Source organism: Microchirus variegatus, assembly GCF_963457635.1.
Source record: "Microchirus variegatus genome assembly, chromosome: 2".
In the NCBI taxonomy this organism is placed as follows: domain Eukaryota; kingdom Metazoa; phylum Chordata; class Actinopteri; order Pleuronectiformes; family Soleidae; genus Microchirus; species Microchirus variegatus.
The window spans coordinates 20,935,459-20,956,123 of record NC_139803.1 but is presented as its reverse complement, the minus strand read 5'-3'; the positions used below and the strand labels follow the sequence as shown (position 1 = coordinate 20,956,123).

At 43.3% G+C, this 20,665-nt stretch overlaps 1 protein-coding gene across 1 annotated transcript in view; it reads right to left on the bottom strand.

The window, feature by feature from the left end:
- Nucleotides 1–236: 236 nt before the first annotated feature.
- Nucleotides 237–20,665, bottom strand: part of pth3r (parathyroid hormone 3 receptor) — a gene marked incomplete at both ends in the record, with an annotated part of 36,816 nt that continues 16,387 nt past the window's right edge. Inside the window, 11 exons of the mRNA XM_083905518.1 lie at nt 237–683; nt 773–814; nt 1,700–1,841; nt 1,920–2,014; nt 2,457–2,523; nt 9,316–9,376; nt 9,473–9,626; nt 9,704–9,857; nt 11,639–11,733; nt 12,446–12,570; nt 14,022–14,132. Of these exons, the coding sequence (XP_083761644.1) occupies nt 237–683; nt 773–814; nt 1,700–1,841; nt 1,920–2,014; nt 2,457–2,523; nt 9,316–9,376; nt 9,473–9,626; nt 9,704–9,857; nt 11,639–11,733; nt 12,446–12,570; nt 14,022–14,132 (1,493 nt within the window). The remainder of the gene's footprint in view (nt 684–772; nt 815–1,699; nt 1,842–1,919; nt 2,015–2,456; nt 2,524–9,315; nt 9,377–9,472; nt 9,627–9,703; nt 9,858–11,638; nt 11,734–12,445; nt 12,571–14,021; nt 14,133–20,665) is intronic.

Genomic DNA, 20,665 nt, shown 5'->3' with positions numbered 1-20,665 from the left:
CTCACTGTAACCTCCACATTTTCTCCACAGTTTGATTTTCAGTCTCATGTTGCTAACATTAATGTTAACATTTGGGACCCTTACCTTGGGGTAGGAGTAAAATGGTACAGAAAGTTCAGTGTACAGCAGTTTGTGGTTGTCAAGACTAGAAAAAGCATGATATAAATACAAACCATTTAACCATACTCAGTCATAATTAGCATTATGGATTGCTCAGTTCTGCATGATCTGTGTTATCACAAGGTGGTCTCCAGTTCTCTCAGAGATGAGTTGCCGTCTGGCTCTTCTGCTCCGGAGCGTTGCATTGATGATACTCCATGATTTTTAGAGTCAGGATTTCCTTTACTGCTTTTCCTGACATTCCTGGTGAAAATCCCTGAGGTCTCGGCATCAGCTGGAACATATCCAGACAGGCTGGTTTGTGGGTGCAGAACAGTGTGGCATAGTAGCCTGACCGCTGACCCACCACCACCAGCAGAAGCTCCTACTGATCCTGCCGCACCAAGAGTGAAGGAGAGCCCTCTGGGATTGGCAGCAGACAAGCTGACACTGTGTGTGGTGGTGTTATGTGACATCATGCCGCCGTAGTAATAACTGCAGCCACTGCTTGTCATTCTGGTTTTCTGTTTGAGGTCCAGAGCAAGGCTGCGTCGCAACCATGCCTTTTTTACCTCAGCCTGCACCTGGAACAGGAGGGAGGAGACAAAGATTTATTCCAACAGTAAATCAGATTATTTTAAATTCAAAACTAAACAATGACAAGCTCTTTTACCTCACCATTGCAGAAACAGTAGATAAATGCCACAAAAAAGCCCTGGAAAGAGGACAGATGTAAAAAGAAGTACAGTCACATCAGTGAGGGGACAACAGCAACACACTCTGTAACCTATAAGAATTTTAACAGCAGTTATTACTTGGTGAGTCCACGTGTCTTTTATGTTATATGCACTCAGATGCAATCCTAGACTGCAGGTAATGAAGCTAATTGGGGTAATTGGGGTCATTCACCATCTCTCCAAACCCTCATCACCTGCCTTCCCCAAAATAGAGGATTTTCAAATATGATTTTATTTAAAATATGTAGACCACAAACACAACAAACTTTGTAACTGATTGGCATGTTTTAATCCAGATAAAGCACAGACTAGGCCAGGAGTCTGCAACCTTTAGGAATGAAATAGTAATTTTTGTCCCACATACCCATAAAATGAATAATATAGTTAATTAATGTATATATACAGATATGCTATATATATAAGAGAATATTAGTTTGTATTGCAATGCTGTTTATAGCCAACCTCATATAAAGTGGAGAAAAACACTGAATTATGTAGACCTAGTCTTTCCATTGTTTGTGAATTAAATTAAAAGTAACCCATGTTGAATATTACATTTGACGTAGACACTGGATGTGTCACACACAATTTAAAAAAAACATTTTCTTTCCTTTATCTCTAAATAATGGGTTCACTTTGAAAGAAAAAATAATAATAATAATATATAAAATAATATCTATTTTTAACATCTAGCTACATTTTTTTGTACCTCTTTTGGCAAATTCCAGAAACGCTTGTTGAGCTCAGGTCACTCGTCACTTCACCAAGCATGGTATTTTTAAGTTATATTAAGCCTTATCCACACTGAAACAGAACTTTCTATCTGTACTTAAAAAAAGTTTTGACTGCTCTAATATTCTAACCTGGGAAGAATTGAAGAACATCTCATAATGCATCTGCACCTGCCACAGCAGCCCAGCCACCTCAGTGTAGGGAAGGGCCATAAAGAGCATGTAGTGAACTCCAAACAAGGGCATGAGGACCAATGTGGACTTGAGCAGCTTCCTGCAGGTCCAGAGCAGAGAAACATACAGTATGTAGTGACTCATACCTTTGTGAGTTTTAGTGCTCATGAACAGCTACCTGTACTGCTGTCGAGGATCCAGTTTACCAGTGTTGGTTTCCCACAGTTTAGAGGCCAGCACTCGGATTATGTTGACAAAGAACAGGAAGTTCACCTGCAGTTGCAGAGATACAGACTTAAATTGATCATTTTAAGTGTTTTGTTTTTTGTTGTACTTCTGGTCTTACTGAAAGCAAGGAAAAAGATACTTTAACAGTTTAAAGTTACACAAATGTAGGCTTTTAACATTCTAGTTCAACCTCAAGATTATTTTGATAATACATTAACTTACAACAGGGTGAATGTCACCAAATAACTAAAATATTCTACTTTATGGCATACACCCTCCTTTATTTCAGGGTTTAGTTTTCATTTCAAATATCTTGAAAAATAAAACAATGTCATCATACTTGTTTCAAATCCCTGGTCTGAATACATGGTTGTTGTTTTTTCCTTTAACAAATATGATTGAAAAAAAATAAAAGATACAGAAACAAAATTATGAACACATACTTAACATGCCAGCTATTTTATACCAATATTTACGTTTTCCTTACAACAATGGCTGCCAGGATGGGAACTTGATAAATCCACTTGAGATTTCCAGCACTGATGTCCCAACATCTGAGAGCAAAGACTGAGTGAGAATTTGGGATACAGGTGTTATGTAAATACTTATAGATCACAAACCATATATATATGTCCCAGTCCGTCCCTCTCCATAAATAGTACATAATAAAACCGAACTGAAGCTGCAGGCCCTATAAAATCTGATGTGAGCTGCTGAAGTTTGGACATGTCTGCTTTACATGAAGCCGTCAGGTTGTGGTCTACATTTGCTAAACTCTGGCTAAACAAATTGCTGGTGGTATCGCTGTAGCACCTCTCATTGGCCATTGTGGTCACATGCTCGAACTACTTACAGCCCTAGTTAGTAAATTGTTACTTCCTGCTTATGCTCATCCTGCAAAGCTGAAGACTACAACCACTTTTCTACAGTATACAGTCAGGTCCATAAACATTTTGGCTCTATACAACACTACAATGGATTTCTAATGAAATAAATACTGGGACACTTTGTGGGCCCAAAAGTAATGGGAATTGACTGAAAAGCTATTTCATGGACAGGTGTGGGCTATTCCCTCGTTATGTCATCTTCAGTTAACCAGGTAAAAGTTCTGGAGTTGATTCCAGGAGTGACATTTGTATTCGTAATCTGTTGATGTTGACTCTCAGTATGAGATCCAAGGAGCTGTCACTGTCAGTGAAGCAAGCCATCATTAGGCTGAAAAATCAAAGCAAACCCACCAGAAAAATAGCAAAAACATTAGGTGTGGCCAAATCAACTGTTTGGAACATTCTTAAAAAGAAAGAATGCACCCGTGAGCTCAGCAACACCAAAGGACCTAGAAGACCACAGAAAACCACTGTGGTGGATGACAGAAGAATTCTTTCCCTGGTGAAGAAAAAGCCCTTTATAACAGTTGGCCAGATCAAAAACACTCTCCAGGAGGTAGCTGTATGTGTTTCAAAGTCAACAATCAAAAGAAGACTTCACCAGAGTGAATACAGAGAGTTCACCACAAGATGCAAACCATTAGTGAGCCTCAAAAACAGGAAGACGAGATTAGAATTTGCCAAACAACACCTAAAAAAGCCCTTACAATTCTGGAAGAACATCCTCTGGACAGATGAGACCAAGATGAACTTGTACCACAGTGATGGGAAGAGAAGAGTGTGGAGAAGGAAAGGAACTGCTCATGATCCACAACATACCACCTCATCAGTGAAGCATGGTGGTGGTAGTGTCATGGTGTGGGCATGTATGGCTGCTAATGGAACTGGTTTCTATACGGAAACTATAGAAACATCTCTCCCACAAAAGTTAACAACATAGTGGACAGCACAAATATAACACTACAGTTTTAAACACTATTGCCCCCTGAAGAAAAAGGTTATCACCTGAGATAAGTCTGCCCCATGTTACAGTGCCCATACTCGTGTGTTTAAGCTCAACACATGGAGGTTAGAAAGAACGTGGCGTTCCACACGTAATGACAGACACTATGTCTTGTGGAGGAACAGCTTTGATAGATATAAAAAAGCTCTGAGACATGCAAGAACCTCTTATTACTCAGAGTTAATAGAGAAAAATAAGAGCAACCCCAGGTTCCTCTTCAACACTGTAGCCAGGCTGACGGAGAGCCACGATGCAACAAATCTATAGATCCCTCTATCGCTGAGTAGTGATGACTTTATAACATTTTTTAACGATAAGATAGAAACAATCAGAGATAGAATTAACCACCTCTTACCTTCCAACATCTCCAGAACACAGTTTAGTACAGCTAACTTAGACAGGCTCCAGCTACACATACTAAATAATTTCACCCTTATAAACCTCCCGGAGCTGACCTCACTGGTCTCCTCCTCTAAACTAACTACATGTCAGCTGGACCCTATACCAGCTAGACTTCTTAGAGCGGCTCTACCACAAGTTGGTAATATTTTACTAGATCAAGTAAATATGTCTTTACTGAGTGGCTGCGTCCCAAAGGCCTTTAAAATGGCAGTAAAATAGCAGTAATTAAACCATTACTTTAAAAGCCTTCTCTCGACTCTAGCACTCCAGAGAAGTGTCACTAAGTGACTAATTATAAAACTATAGTGAGTCACTTAGTATAGTAGTTAGTATAGTATAGTAGTATAGTAACTATAAGACTATAAGACTAACTATAGACCAATCTCAAACCTCCCTTTTATTTCAAAAAGTTTAGAAAAAGCTGTAGCTGTCCACTTGTGCGATCACCTGCATAGCAATAATGTATTTGAAAAATTCCAGTCTGGGTTTAGAACCCACCATAGTACAGAGACTGCACTACTTGGAGTAAAAGATGATATTCTTATGGCCTCTGAAAAAGGACTGGCTTCTATACTGGTCCTGCTGGATCTCAGTGCAGCATTTGACACTATAGATCATGAGATCCTGCTACATAGACTAGAAAAAGATGTTGGGATTAAAGGATCAGCACTTGTCCGCTTCAAGTCCTATTTATCGGACAGATTTCAGTTTGTTAGTGTAAACGAGGAATCCTCCATATTCACTAAGGTTAACTACGGAGTTCCTCAGGGTTCTGTGCTTGGACCTATTCTTTTTACCCTGTACATGCTGCCATTAGGCAACATTATCAGGAAACACAACATTTCTATGCAGACGACACCCAGCTATGCGTATCCGTACGGCCTGACGACCCAAACCCCTCAATTAAACTCCAAGATTGTCTCATAGACATCCAGACAACGGATGACCCAGAACTTTCTAATGCTTAACACAGAAAAAAACAGAGGTCATGGTCCTTGGGCCAAAACACATAAGAGCACCATTTTCAAACCAAGCTAAAAACCTAGGCAGTAACACCCAGGCCCCTGCAGTACAGTAAGAAACCTGTGGCTCCTATTTGACTAAGATTTATCACTAGACAAACACATTAATCACATATGTAGAACAGCCTTTTACCACCTTCACAACATTAAGACAATTAGAAATATTAAATCGCGACAAGACTCTGAGAAACTAATCCACGCCTTTATAACCTCTAGGCTGGATTACTGTAACTCCTTACTGTCAGGATGTCCTAGTAAGTCCTGTGAAACCTTCAACTTGTTCAGAACGCAGCAGCACGGATATTGACTGGAACCAAAAGACGTGATCATATAACAACAACAGTCTTTCTCTCTCTTTCTCTCTCGGATGCCATTGCTCACTGTAGCCAAAAGCACAACAACCTTTGCGCAGCGACCCCTACTGATCCGGCAGGGAAATTGCAGTTCATATCCGTTCACGACGCAGAAGTATGAAGGCTCGAGGGGTCTCCGTGGTTACGCAGTCGGATAACGCATCACGCAGTCGGAGAAGTATAATGTGGCCTTTATGCACTCATCTCTGCCGTTGGACTCTTTCCTGTCTCCATTCACCATTGTGAGTCTGTTCCAGTCTGGACATTCCTTGTTCACTGACACTCGCCCTGGGCTCTTGCCATTATTCCAGGTTCAGCTGCATCGGTTGTCTCTCCGAGACCCCCCCCCCCCTCACATTCCCCTTGCCCTGGAAATTTGCAATAAACCTTGTTAACTCCTGATCTGTCTCCTCTGCATTTTTGGGTCCAACCAGTAGTTAAACTGCTCGTTATTAGCGATCGTAACAGGTAGAACATTTAGCTACCAGGCTCCTCTCCTGTGGAACCAACTCCCTCTTTCAGAAGCCGTACTGGAAAGTGCTCCAACCGGGGACTCCGTAGTTCTGTTGGGAGACTTCAATGCTCACGTGGGTAACGACAGTGTGACCTGGAGGGGCGTGATTGGGAGGAATGGCCTCCCCGATCTGAACCCGAGTGGTGTTCTGTTATTGGACTTCTGTGCTAGTCATGGTTTGTCCATAACAAACACCATGTTCAAGCATAAGGGTGTCCATCAGTGCACGTGGCACCAGGACACCCTAGGCCGGAGGTCAATGATCGACTTTGTGGTCGTGTCATCTGGCCTCCGACTGCATGTCTTGGACACTCGGTTGAAGAGAGGGGCTGAGCTGTCAACTGATCACCACCTGGTGGTGAGTTGGATCCGCTGGCGGGGGAGGAAGCTGGACAGACTTGGCAGGCCCAAGCGTCTTGTGAGGGTCTGTTGGGAACGCCTGGCAGAATCACCTGTCAGGGAGGTCTTCAACTCCCACCTCCGGGAGAGCTTTGACCAGATCCCGAGGGAAGCTGGAGATATTGAGTCAGAGTGGACCATGTTCTCCACTTCCATTGTGGACGCGGCTGTTCGAAGCTGCGGCCGTAAGGTCTCCGGTGCCTGCCGTGGCGGCAATCCCCGAACCCGGTGGTGGACGCCGGAAGTAAGGGATGCTGTCAAGCTGAAGAAGGAGTCCTATCGAGCCTGGTTGGTTCGAGGGACTCCTGAGGCAGCTGACAGGTACCGACAGACCAAGCGGACGGCGGCCCGAGCAGCCGCAGAAGCAAAAACTCGGGTCTGGGAAAAGTTCGGGGAGGCCATGGAGGAGGACTACCGGTCGGCCTCGAAGAGATTCTGGCAAACTGTCCGGCGCCTCAGGAGGGGGAAGCAGTACTCCGCCAACACTGTCTACAGTGGGGGTGGGGAGCTGTTGACCTCGACTGGGGACATCGTTGGGCGGTGGAAGGAATACTTCGAGGATCTCCTCAATCCCACTGACACGCATTCCCTAGAGGAAGCAGAGGCTGGGGGCTCAGGGGTCGACTCATTCATTACCCAAGCCGAAGTCACTGAGGTGGTTAGGAAGCTACCCAGTGGCAAGGCACCGGGAGTGGATGAGATCCGACCTGAGTACCTTAAGTCTCTGGATGCTGTAGGGCTGTCCTGGTTGACACGTCTCTGCAGCATTGCGTGGCGGTTGGGGACAGTGCCTCTGGAATGGCAGACCGGGGTGGTGGTCCCTCTTTTTAAAAAGGGGGATCGGAGGTAGGTTCCAACTATCGGGGGATCACACTCCTCAGCCTCCAGGGGAAAGTCTATTCCAGGGTACTGGAGAGGAGAGTTCGGCCGATAGTCGAACCTCGGATTCAAGAGGAACAATGCGGCTTTCATCCTGGCCGTGGAACACTGGACCAGCTCTATACCCTTCGCAGGGTGCTCGAGGGTTCATGGGAGTTTGCTCAACCAGTCCACATGTGTTTTGTGGACTTGGAGAAGGCTTTCGACCGTGTCCCTCGTGGCATTCTGTGGGGGGTGCTCCGGGAGTATGGGGTCGGGGGCCCTTTGTTAAGGGCCGTGCGGTCCCTGTACGACCGGAGCAGGAGCTTGGTTCGCATCGCCGGCAGTAAGTCAGACTTGTTCCCAGTGCATGTTGGACTCCGGCAGGGCTGCCCTTTGTCACCGGTTCTGTTCATTATTTTTATGGACAGAATTTCTAGGCACAGCCGGGGGGCCGGAAGGGGTCCAGTTCGGGAGCGGCTGGATTCCATCTCTGCTCTTTGCAGATGATGTGGTCTTGATGGCTCCTACGAACCAGGAACTCCAGAATGCGATGGGGCGGTTTGCAGCCGAGTGTGAAGCGGCGGGGATGAGAATCAGCACCTCTAAGTCCGAGGCCATGGTTCTCAACCGGAAAAAGGTGGCTTGCTCCCTCCGGGTCAGTGGAGAGATCCTGCCTCAGGTGGAGGAGTTTAAGTATCTTGGGGTCTTGTTCACGAGTGAGGGAAGGATGGAGAGTGAGATTGACAGGCGGATCGGTGCAGCGGCCGCAGTAATGCGGTCGTTGTATCGGTCCCTTGTGGTGAAGAAGGAGCTGAGCCGAAAGGCAAAGCTCTCGATTTACCGGTCAATCTACGTTCCTACCCTCAACTATGGTCATGAACTTTGGGTTATGACCGAAAGAACAAGATCCCGGATACAAGCGGCTGAAATGAGTTTTCTCCGCAGGGTGGCGGAGCGCTCCCTTAGAGATAGGGTGAGGAGCTCTGTCACCCGGGAGGAGCTCGGAGTAGAGCCTCTGCTCCTCCACATCGAGAGGAGCCAGCTGAGGTGGCTCGGGCATCTGTATCGGATGCCCCCTGGACGCCTCCCTCGGGAGGTGTTCCCGGGCATGTCCCACCGGGAGGAGACCCAGAGGAAGACCCAGGACACGCTGGAGTGACTACGTCACCCGGCTGGCCTGGGAACGCCTTGGGGTCCCCCCGGAAGAGCTGGAGGAAGTGTCCTGCGAGAGGGAAGTCTGGGCGTCCCTTCTCAGACTGCTGCCCCCGCGACCCGGCCCCGGATAAGCGGTGGAAAATGGATGGATGGATGGATATGCTGCCATAGGCCTCGACTGCTGGGGGAATTTCTCATCATGCACTTAGAATAAGCACTTTCTCTCACCCTATCCTCCATTTCTCAACCTTCACCACTTACCCAATCCCCCCATGACATGTAGCCCATAAATCCACATGTAGCACATCTCTAACTGATTTTTTAAATCTCTTACAGTTCTGCTGATGCCAGTGAACGACATGAGGTCAGGACAGGAAAGAGGACTCCGTTATCCCCAAGTCTCTGATCACAACAGTCTTCACTACAGGCTGTGACAAACCCAGTGATCCAGATGATCCTGGCATTTAAAGACTTTTTCACTTTTTATTCTTGTCATTGTGTATTGTATGTTTTGGGTAACATCTACTGCACGTCTGTCCGTCCAGGGAGTGGATCCCTCACCTGTGGTTCTCCCTAAGGTTTCCACCTTTTTTCCCCTGTTATAAGGGTTTTTTCCCTGGTAGTTTTTCCTTACCCTGGTCAAGGGTCTAAGGACAGAGGATGTTACCAACCCTGTGAAGTCCCGTGAGACAAACTATGTTTTGTAAACTGTGGGCTATAGAAATACAATTTGAATGACTGATGACTCACTGTGTGTCTGCTAGTGATGCTCGCGCACTGACCCAAATTGACACAAATACAGCTGGAACACCTAAAATGAGTTGAGAAGAGAGAAAAAATAAGATCAGAAATTAGCAATGTGATAATCCACTGTTCGTAGTTCGTAGACTGCGCCAGTGCTGCTTACCCCAACCAATGATGGTGAAGGCCCACAGGTAGTTGTTGTCAGAGAGGAACGCCATAAAGATGAGGCTATGTAGGTACAAACCCTCCACCAGGATCCAGAAGTGATTGGTTGCCAGGAAGTAGAGGAAGAGAGTAACAGCCATTTTACAACCGGCCTGTGGACACAGAGCAGCACTGGATTAGAATGCTGCAAGGTGGATTTAAAAATAAGTAGTATAATAATATGCTTTACCATATTGGACCTCTGTGCATTGAACTCAGACTCCACCTTACTGTCATCAGACACAGAGTATAGCACAGTGTCCTTCACAAATATGCTGAGTGCTCGGCAAATGAAGGAGGTGAAGAGGTGAATGTGGATGTAGTTGCGTGTGCAGTGGAGACGCCTGGCAGTGTGTGAGAGAGAGAGGGAGAGAATGAAAATCAATTAACTCCTTATAGCAGAGATTGATATCTTATAATCTCATGATAGTGCAGCACCCTGTGGGGACATGATGCAAAGTATTTTTTTGTAGTAAAAAAATAAATGAAAGTATTTCATGTCTCCTCAGGGACTCCATATTTTACTTCCTCCCCTCAAAATTATATCTCTGTCAAGTCAAACTTTAAAATAAAGAAATCAGTAAATATGGATGAGTTAAATGGAACCAGTCTGCAATCAGCTGCCCAATGCTTTAAAAATGGCGCACATCAGCAGCAGGTGAGAAGCAAGCCAGATGTAAATGAGCTGCGCTCTAAGAGGCTTTCATAATGGTATTGCAACTGAAAAGACTATGCAGGACTGAAGCATTCACACCACGACACAACTGGTAAGATGCAAAAAGATGATGATAACTGTTTACCTGCTGGATGCTGTTGCTGCCACTGGTTGTGGGTCAGCATTAACACCATACCCAGGGTTAAGCAGCAGAGTATGCACAGTGCTTCATATGTGCCGAATTAACTCTGTATGAAATTATTAAAAACAACAATAATAATACTAATAATAATAATGATAATAGTAATAATAATAATATATATTTATTTAAAAGTGCTTTTCTGTCACTCAAGGTCACTTTAAAATAAAAATAAATACACATGGTTAAAAAATGGACACAAACAGTTATACTGTTAAAGTAGACACAAACATTCAGTGCAGACAGACAGTGATGACAGTGAAAAAGATATATTCAGTTGTGCTGGTAAAAACAATGCAATTTCAAACTAAAAGCAAGTTTTAAAAAGTGGGTTTTAAACTGAGGGAGATCGGTGATGTTCCGGATGTCATGTCGGAGAGAGTTCCAGCGTTTGGCAGCAGAGGCTGAAGGCCCTGCTCCCCATGGTGCCAAGGCAGAAGGAAAAGTGAACTTTTGATGACAAATATAGTGGGGTTTATATGATAAATAATTAATGGTTGTTAGTTGCACGTTTAGTAGAGGAAGTAGTGGATTTCATGATTAAATAATATTAATATTTAATATTATTTTGAGTAAAATATTTCACATTAAAAGGTAATAAAGACTTCCCCTTCCCGCAGCACGGTGTAGGTAGGTAACTCGATTATCTTATGTGACAGTGTGAGATTAGTAATATTCCTGGAAAACGTGAAAAATGACTGTACCTTCTCGGATGACATTGTTGTTTTCTGCAACATTGTGCTGATCTGAGGAGCATTAGGAGGTGTGTGTCTGAGTGGTATTTACGACAGTGCAGTTACACTCGGCAACTGAGGGGGCGCTTGTGAGATGAAAATCTAAAATAATGCCCTGTATTACTGTAATTATTATTATAATCAAATATGTATGATTATTAAATTAAATATTGTAGCCTGTTTGTAAAGGAACAACAACAAAATGTGTGGGGTTCCGTTTTACTGACTCAGTGGATCTTTCACACTAACAATGGCTAACAATGGCTAGCCCAAGATAGGTTTTATTTCCCCTCTCTACATTTGACATAAATCTGACACCATAAAACTATAACAACCCACTTTTACAGTGATGTAAACCAAATATATCGTAAATGTATTCATGAAAATTGCAATGTTATGCATCTATTGCAGGCTGATTAATTCTATATTAACAAACTCTTCTCGTTTTATGGAAAAAGCAGTTTATACAGTTTTTACACAGTACTTTTGAGGATAGAGTCAACTGAGGTTATGGATCACATCCTCTGGTCTCCTTACTTGAAATAGCAGAGGATAGAGACTGCCACCAACAGAGATGTGAGAGAAATGGAGTAGCCGACAGTGTACATGAGGTGGAGTCTCTTGAACACCTTCTGGAACAAAATTAAACACACTTAAATTACAAACATATTTTAGGATAAAACCATTAAAATGTGTGTATGATTGTGATGTGGTAACACATTATGTGAAAGGTATAATATTTTATCATTGTGTGCTTTAAATACTGTTGATTAAAGAATGTTTAAACTGGTTGATTGTTGAGTCTCATCTCCAGGTTGTTGAATGTTAATCTTTTGGAATTGAGGCGTTCTGATTTGAACTACACAACAGATGACACAAGGCTATCCCTCAATTTCATATGGATGGCGATTTAGTGATAGAACGAGTTGTTTCTCAACCAAAAGGTAGTGGGTTTGATTCCTGGGTAAGAGAGCATGTGAATGTATTTGATAGAAAAAAAAATGCTGAACATGCAAAGCAGCTTCGATGTAAAGCAGTTGAGCAGCCTTGGCTGAGGTCTGCGCTCTCCAAGTGCTTTTCTAGTTTTGGTACTATTCCTAATGGGAAGGCAAAACAATACATACTTTATTGTACCAAACATAACTGTTCCACTCAACAGAAACACTGCTTTAGAGAGTTGTTCATGTTGCTTTTCAGTGCAGGCAGTTGTTGCCAATGCTGGAATAGAGACTGTTTGCTTGCCATGTCTTTTATGCATTTTATGTCTAGTGTATGCCCATGTGCAAAAACACATTCAGCTTAACAGGGGATCTATATACAGCACATGCATGCACATTAACACACCTCCTCTTGGCTCCTTTGATTGGAGATCAAGTATGTAGTGCATTCTGTGTAGTTAGCCCAAGTGATGTTGATGCTGGATACCTGTTCCCAGTTTCCTGAAGCATCACAGTAGCGGTGGGCTCGTCCTGGATTACAGGGGTTCAGGACACAGTTGTGAAGAAGCAGACCATTAGACAATAGTCTACCTTCATTGAAGACAATTGACAACTGTCTTTAAGGCAGGTAGAACATTTTAACTGGAACCAAACCCACATAGTGCATGTTGAGCACGTGTCTGATGAGGACAATGTCCCAGTTCCACTGGAGGCTGGCTCACACGAACATGATGGACGTGTCAACTGAAACATCTCTTCTGAAACTTCTCGCATTGTGAATGGAAACTTTGCTGAAATGCAGAGTGTGTCCATGACTTTGCATTTTCCATCATCAGGCAGAGGTTGAGAAATATTCCAACATAACTGCCAGCCAATTAAATCACGCTCAAGCAGTGCACTCTGCAAACAAAACTCTTTGACAGGGTTGTCTCCAGGTTTCAGGAGTTTTTTCTAAATCTTTTTAAAGACTTAGTGCATACAATTGTTGTTACTGCTCTGCTAACTTTCGACTACCGCCTCCAGAACTGAGCATCAGGTACATACAACATAAAGGGTTAAAGTGACATGTATATGTGAGTTGACCTTTGCAGACCTTGAGGCACATTCACAGTAAGTCAATCAGGGCTTAAGAATGTCCGACTGTTCTGCAGAAATTACCCACTGTAGGAATGGGCAGTAATAAAAATAATAAAAAATTCCTAAACCCTAAGCCCTGCAGAACATCTTTCTTTCTGCAGTTAAGTTAATGCAAGGGTTCTTTCATTCCTGTTTATGGCATTTTGAGCCCTTGCAGAATCTCACACTCAACCACTTTGCAAGTAATGTGATGAAAGTCTGAGAATGTTCAGGTCCTAGGTTTCTGCAGAGGCCCACAATGGTTTGTGTGTCATAAATGTCATAATCTGCACATGTACAGTACAATGGTACATGTGGATCTTGTGCAGGCATACGCAAATATTTTGTGCCTGATTTGTCGCAAACTGACTCTGCATGCTCCATGTAGAACAACATTTTCCCTACCTGTTGGTAGCACACACTTGTTTAATCAAAGGAGACAACAATGAAGAGGGCAATAACCATGGACAAAGAGAGGTTGTGCAATGAGGTCTACCATAACCCACGCCCACTCAAATCATCGCTCAGAGAATACAAGGCTATACAAATGGATCTAACTCCAGTCGACAAATCCTTGTTATTGGAACAGAATGTGAGATTGACTATGCATACCAGGGACTTAAGATGAAAACTCAGGTAACTCTGACACATTGCCAGAAGTCTGTGTCCCTGTTTAACTAAAACAAGTCATGATGCAGACCTTTATTTTAATGTGAATGGAAACTCAGCCATGTGTGTATATGTGAGCAAAAATCTGGACTACCTCTCTCTGGACATGGAACACAGAAGGTATAGAGGGGCCTTCAAGGGTTTAAGGGGATCATGGGATTGTGCCTGTGCCTGTGCCTGTGTGTGAGTTCTCCTACCTCTGTGGTTGAAGTCATAGATATAGTCTGGACAAAGCACTGAGACCAGCTGATCCGCTCTGCTCTGGGGCCAGCAGATGATCCCGTCCCACTCTGGCATGCAGTCACCCTCTTCACAAACACACAGAAGCACATGTACCACCATTCTATGCAAGGACATGTCAAGGGACTTTGACAGCCTCACAGGAACCACATAGCATGAACATGAGCCTTCAAATCAAATTTATTTACAAATTAAATAAAAATGTATTTTCAAATCATTGGATTGTAGAGAACACCGATAAAGAGAACTCTGACTATCTTTGGAAGTAAATTGGAAACTGATACTTTTTTTGGTTTATTAATTTGTTAAAAGAAAAAACACATCATGATATACTGATTTGATTTCTCCTATAATAATGTCACAGTTTAAACCTGAACCATTACATTTGTCATTCTGTCTCATGCCATTTAATAACTCTCCTGTCATTTCAGAACCTGTCAGTCATTCCACCTGCCACCCTAACCCTAACCCTAACCCAACCCTAACCCTAACCCTAACCCTAACCCTAACCCTAACCCTAACCCTAACCTGTTCTGCTTCGCCCCTGTCACACGCCTGTCTCGCATCTGCTAATCACTCTGCCCCCTTTATATACCAGCCCTTTCCCCTTGTCCTCTGCGAGATTGTCTAGCTTCAAACCCTAGTAGTCCAGCGTTATATTCTCTCTGCCTGATTATTGCCTGAACCTGCCTTCGACCTTCCCTCGACCTTCCCGTTTGCCTGCCCCTTATTGGATTTGTTTGCCTCGTGGAATGATTCCCTGGTTTTGATCCCTGCCTGTCGTCTCCTTGTCTGATTTGTTTGCCACGTGGACTTGGAAATTTGTCTAATAAACTTGACCTACTATATCTGAACTGCTCTGTCTCCATCTGGTCTGTCGCGTTATTTGGTTCATGCCTGCCATTTGTGTACACCTGACAGTACAACTTGGCAAAAATGAACCCAGCCGACACGGAGAAGCTTCAGCACGAGGTAGCAGCGCAAGCCGCTGCTATACAGCATCAGGAGTGACAACTCACTGCCATGGCTGCAGCATTCCAGCAGTCATCGGAACATCACTATCGACAGTTGGAGGCTCTGATGATAGCATTCATGGTTATTCAGCTCACTGGTCGGGCTTGTGATTGGGGTACAGCGAGTGGGAGAAGCAGTCGGATCTCTGCTCATCGGCGACTGCTTTCTCCGAGGGGCTACAGAAAGTTTTCGACCATGCTACTCCCGATCAAGAGGCTGCATGGGACTTTTCTCAGCAGAGAGCGATTGAAACACTGCATCTCTGGCTGACGCTTTCTACAAAGGACTTGCAGATGACATCAAAGACGAACTGGTGGCTTGAGATCCCCCGGCAGGGCTGGACACTCTCATTGCCACAGCTATCCACATTGATGGGCGTCTACAAGGGAGAAGACGAAATAAAGCAGTGTCCGACTCTCCCCTGAGCTTCCCAGGTTCTTCGGCATCGCAACCCAGCTACGTATCTCATACTGCATCTGGTGAATCCAGTTTTTTCTTCGTGGGCAAGAAGGACGGTTCCCTCCGCCCATGCATTGACTACCATGGACTGAACGACGTCACCATCAAGAACAGGTACCCTCTTCCACTTATCTCCACAGTGTTTGAGTTACTGCAAGGGGCTTCTGTATACACCTAACTAGATTTCAGAAACGCTTACCACCTTGTGCGCATAAGGGAGGGGGGACGAGTGGAAGACGGCGTTTAACACCCCTAGGGGGCACTATGAGCACCATGTGTCATGCCTTTTGGACTTACATTGCTCCCGCAGTGTTCCAGGCTTTGGTGAATGACGTTCTCAGAGACTTCTTGAATGTATTTGTGTTCGTTTATCTTGACGACATCCTGATTTTTTCACGCTCTAAACAAGAACATGTGCTACACGTTCGTGGCGTCCTCCAGAGACTTTTAGAGAACCAACTGTTTGTAAAAGCACAAATGTTAAGCCCGACGCCCTCTTCCACCGCCTGCCCTGCCTGCTCCCCAAACAAGACTTCTCGCCATGCCCCGTCTGGTTTGCTGCGTCCGTTGCCCATCCCTCATCGTTCCACGGCTTCTCTCTGGACTTTGTCACTGGTTTGACTCCTTCTGAAGGTAACACCATAGTGGACAGATTTTCCAAGTCTGCACATTTCGTTCTGTGAACAAAACTACCTTCCGCTAAAGAGACTGCTGAACTTATGATGTATCGTGTTTTCCGCCTGCACGGCATCCCCTGTGACATAGTCTCAGACAGGGGGCTGCAATTCACATCTCATTCAACCAAACGACTCCTGCATCCGGCTATACACCTGGACAAAAGGTGTGGTTGTCCACACGGGATCTTCCCCTCCAGGTGGAGTCGAGGGAAGTTGGCTCCTAAGTTTGTGGGGTGTAATGGTAATATTAAAAGATGTTAAATAAAGAATACTGTCGTCGTCATAGGCAAGTAAAACAAATGCTGATGCATTTGGTTTGATATACTGCATTTTAGCTTAATATTACATTTTACTTGTCCATGACTATTCTGTCACGATCTCACCTGCACCTTCCTCTCAATTTTATTATTATTGTTGTATTGTTGTGGCTGCTGCTCTCCTTCCCACTCTGACTCTGCAGGAGGCGTGACTGATTACTGCCCAGACACCGGTGATCGTCTACACCTGCGCGGCTCCGCCTCACCTGCTCCGGATGAGCAATCAGCGGAGCTTAAAGGCGGAGTCATTTCTCTTCACCGGTGTCAGATCGTTCTCGTACTTTCATGGGTAAAGTCATGCCATTGCTCGCTCGCTATACTTACCTTGAAAAGATACTCACCACTCCGTCTCCACTCCAGGTCGTCACGTCTCCTGCTGGTCGTCTTCTCCTGGCTTCTCTGGTTACCTTCTCCTCTGGAATCTACAAGCCACGTCGTGAGTTAAGACCTCCTCAAGCTGGACTCTCCCTGCGCCCTGAGTCAGCTCCCCTCGCAGCCGCTGCAAAGACTTTGTTCTTTTCCACTCTTGCACTATCCACTATCACTTCCCCGTTTGGGAAGTCGTTTTTTGTTATCCCCCTTTTTTGTAATAAAAGTATTGTTAGAAAGAACCTGTCGTTATCGTCTGCTTTCGGGTCCACGCCACCAACCATAACATATTCATTACATTTGCTACATTTGTTCAAACAGGTAAAACCTCGGCATAATCTCATGGAATTACCTCATTTTGATCATGTTTTACATAAAGTAAATATGAAATCCGGGGTTCGTCAAAACAGGCAGGCGAAAGACAGGAGTCAAAACTGAATAAACATTAAACTTCTGATGCTCTCAAAATAGCCTCACACTACAAACGGTGACGATCTGACAAGATCAACTGAAAAGGCTCAGGTTGAATACTTTAGTAAACAGCACCAAAATGAGAGACAGGTGAACAGAGAAAATGGAGGGAAAAGAATAAAGGGAGGAAGTTGCCCAAAAAGGACATGGACGTGAGCCCAGACACATGGCAAACACATGACTACAAAAACAAACAAAATCCAGAACTGTTACACTCCAACAGGTAGAGGGAGACAAAAAACAACAGTCCAGGCAGGAATCCTGTAAATGCAGAATGGGAGGCGGAGCCAGTTACCGGGCTCATCCCCTGTGGAACCAGCTCCCAGTGACAGTACGGGATGCAGAGTTTGTCTTTGTATTCAAAATTATACTTTCTTCCTTTGCTTTTTGATAAAACTTATAGTTAGATATGGCTCAGGGAAAGCTGAATCACACCTTAGTTATGCTGCGACTGATATTGCTGGGGGAATTCCTGTGGTGCACGCACACTCACTCTCTCACACTCAAGGTATGAATATGACTTTATCACGTCATTAACCTTGTTCTTCTTCCTGTTCTCTCTCTCTCTCTCTCTCTCTCTCTCTCTCTCTCTCTCTCTCTCTCTCTCTCTCAGCCATCGTCTTGCTGGTGACCCACGGGCTGCAGGTAGAACCAATTTCAAGGCAATTATTATTATCTAGCAGTAAAACTGATATATTTTTAATATCGTTTCAACATTTTAACCTACTGCTTTAATAAATTACATTGTAGTACTAAAAACATGTCGTCACTGATTCAGAACTGTTGTTTCTAAAAATATAACTTGATGCAACTGTTCTGCTCCTCGCCTCTCTTTCCTCTCTCTACCTCACCTCCCTCTTTCACTTTATGTCTCGCACCTCTCCTCTGTGCCCCATTTGTCCTTTCACCCCAACCGGTCGAGGCAGATTGCTGCGCAACATTGAGTCTGGTTCTGTCAGAGATTTCTTCCTGTTAAAAGGGAATTTTCTCTCTCTCCACTGATGCCTAGTGCCATTGTGTGAACTATTTCTCTTCTCTTTATAATATTGAACAGGTTTCTGCCTTACTACTGTATGTAGGTCAATGACATGACGTGCATATTTTTGTGTCCATTATCTAAAAAAAACTAAATGTAATCTTTTCATGACTTTATTCTATAAAACCTATTAATTTTCATAAATTTTTCAGTAAATTCAAATAATTATATTATTTTTATGTTTTGACTTCTCAAACCCCTAAGATACCAGGTGATGCAGCTGTCCGAGCAAGTGAGCAGACTAAGAAAACTATTAAAAATATTATTTTAATAATGATACACTCAAAATAAAATACTCGGGCATAATTACATTTTTAAGTCTTTTGAATAATGTTTTTTCCGTAATATCAATAGTTTTAAAGCTGCTAAAATAACTGCAAAACTTTTGTCCAGAATTTTACATTTCCTAAATACCAGGGTGGTGCAACCATAAACATTGAACTTTATTTTGAAGTCAAGAGACATTAGCTTTAAACTAAATGTTGCATCGGCCAGAGGAACTCCAGAGAACCTTGAGACAAAGCTAAAAGGTTTGTAGATCTCTACTGAACTACTTTCAACTATATGTAGGTTCATAGATAAAGATGAAGACTATGCTATATATAAAGATAAAGCTATATATGAACATAGATTTAGGATTAACACAGTCTTAAGTGCGGTTTATTAAATATTCGTTCTCTCCGTTCAAAAGCATTGCTTGTGAATGAATTGATAAACGAACAGGATTTTGACTTGCTCTGCTTAACAGAAACATGGCTTCAAGTTAATGACTACGTATCTATAAACGAAGTAACGCCCCCTTCCCACACCAATGTCCATACCCATAGAGGGAATGGCAGAGGTGTATGGAATGAAATATGTGCCACCAGAAACTGAATTTGAATCGTTTATATTTGAATTTGAATCGCCAAACTTGAATAATTGCATTAAAAAACTGAATTTGAATCATTTATATTTGAATTTGAATTGCTAAACTTGAATAATAGCATTACAAAACTGAATTTGAATCACATAATTTGAATTTGTATTGTCTAATTTGAATTATTGCATTGAAAAACTGAATCTGAATAGTATAATTTGAAATTGAATTATTCAAATTCAACACTCCATGTGTCTTTGCATTCAGTTCAGAGCGCAGATACAGGATAATCGCTTTGGGTTTCGCCAGAACACAGCAGCAGAAAAAACAAACCTGTGTCCCAGAACACGGTTTTAATATAATTTGAGGCGAGAAATTAGTGATTTGGAATTCAAAAATGTAGTTTGTGTATAAAGATGTGATGTATTTATAGTTTGGCAGCGACTTTGTAGGAAGTGAGCAGCTTCGCCTCAGCGGACGCTCGGTGCTTGCAGTGCCCGGTACAGAGCAGCCTTATCTCGGCCTGCCCTGTTGAAATGATCTGCTGGCTCAGACGGCTCCGTCATTAGATATTTGGTGTGATCGATAGATTTGTTGTTGACGCGTTATTTTCTTTTCTAATGTAAACGTGTTGACCTGATAGTTTGAAAGTCTCTATAGTATGAATGTTTTATTTATTATAACTTTGAATGTCAGCCGAGATAGGCACAGCACCCCCGCGGCGCTCCGGTGGAGGATAAGCGGTAGATAATGGATGGATGGATGTCAGCTGAGATTGGCACAGCACCCCCGCGACCCTTAATGAAGCTTAACACTGCCACCTGCCATTCAAACAGTACAACACTGTAAGTGTAAGTTACGCTGCTGTTCCAATTGAAGAGATGTGTTGTGGAATGTGAATTTGCAGATTTTTTATCTGATTTAGTTCTCTGTTCAGACAAAATCATCATAGTAGGTGATTTTAATATTCATGTAGATGTAGCCAATGATAGTCTTGGCTCATCTTTTAAAGCTTTCTGCTTGACTCAATTGGCTTCAAGCAGCAGGTTAACAAATCAACACATCGTCATAAACACACACTTGACCTTATCTTAACATATGGTATTGACATACATAACTTGGTAGTATTTAATGAGAATCCTTTGATATCGGACCACTGTCTGATCTCATTTGAAGTTGTACTTACTAATGCTACTGACCCTAAACAACAGCATTATTACAGTCGCTGTTTATCTGACAGTTCAGTTGAAAAATTTTACTGAACAGCTCTCGTCTGCCCTCCAGCCATGTTTTATCACAGAGGATGACTATAGAAACATCTCTCCCACGGAACTTAATGGAATAGTGGACAACACAAATTTAACCCTGCAAACAGTTCTAAACACTGTTGCTCCTCTTA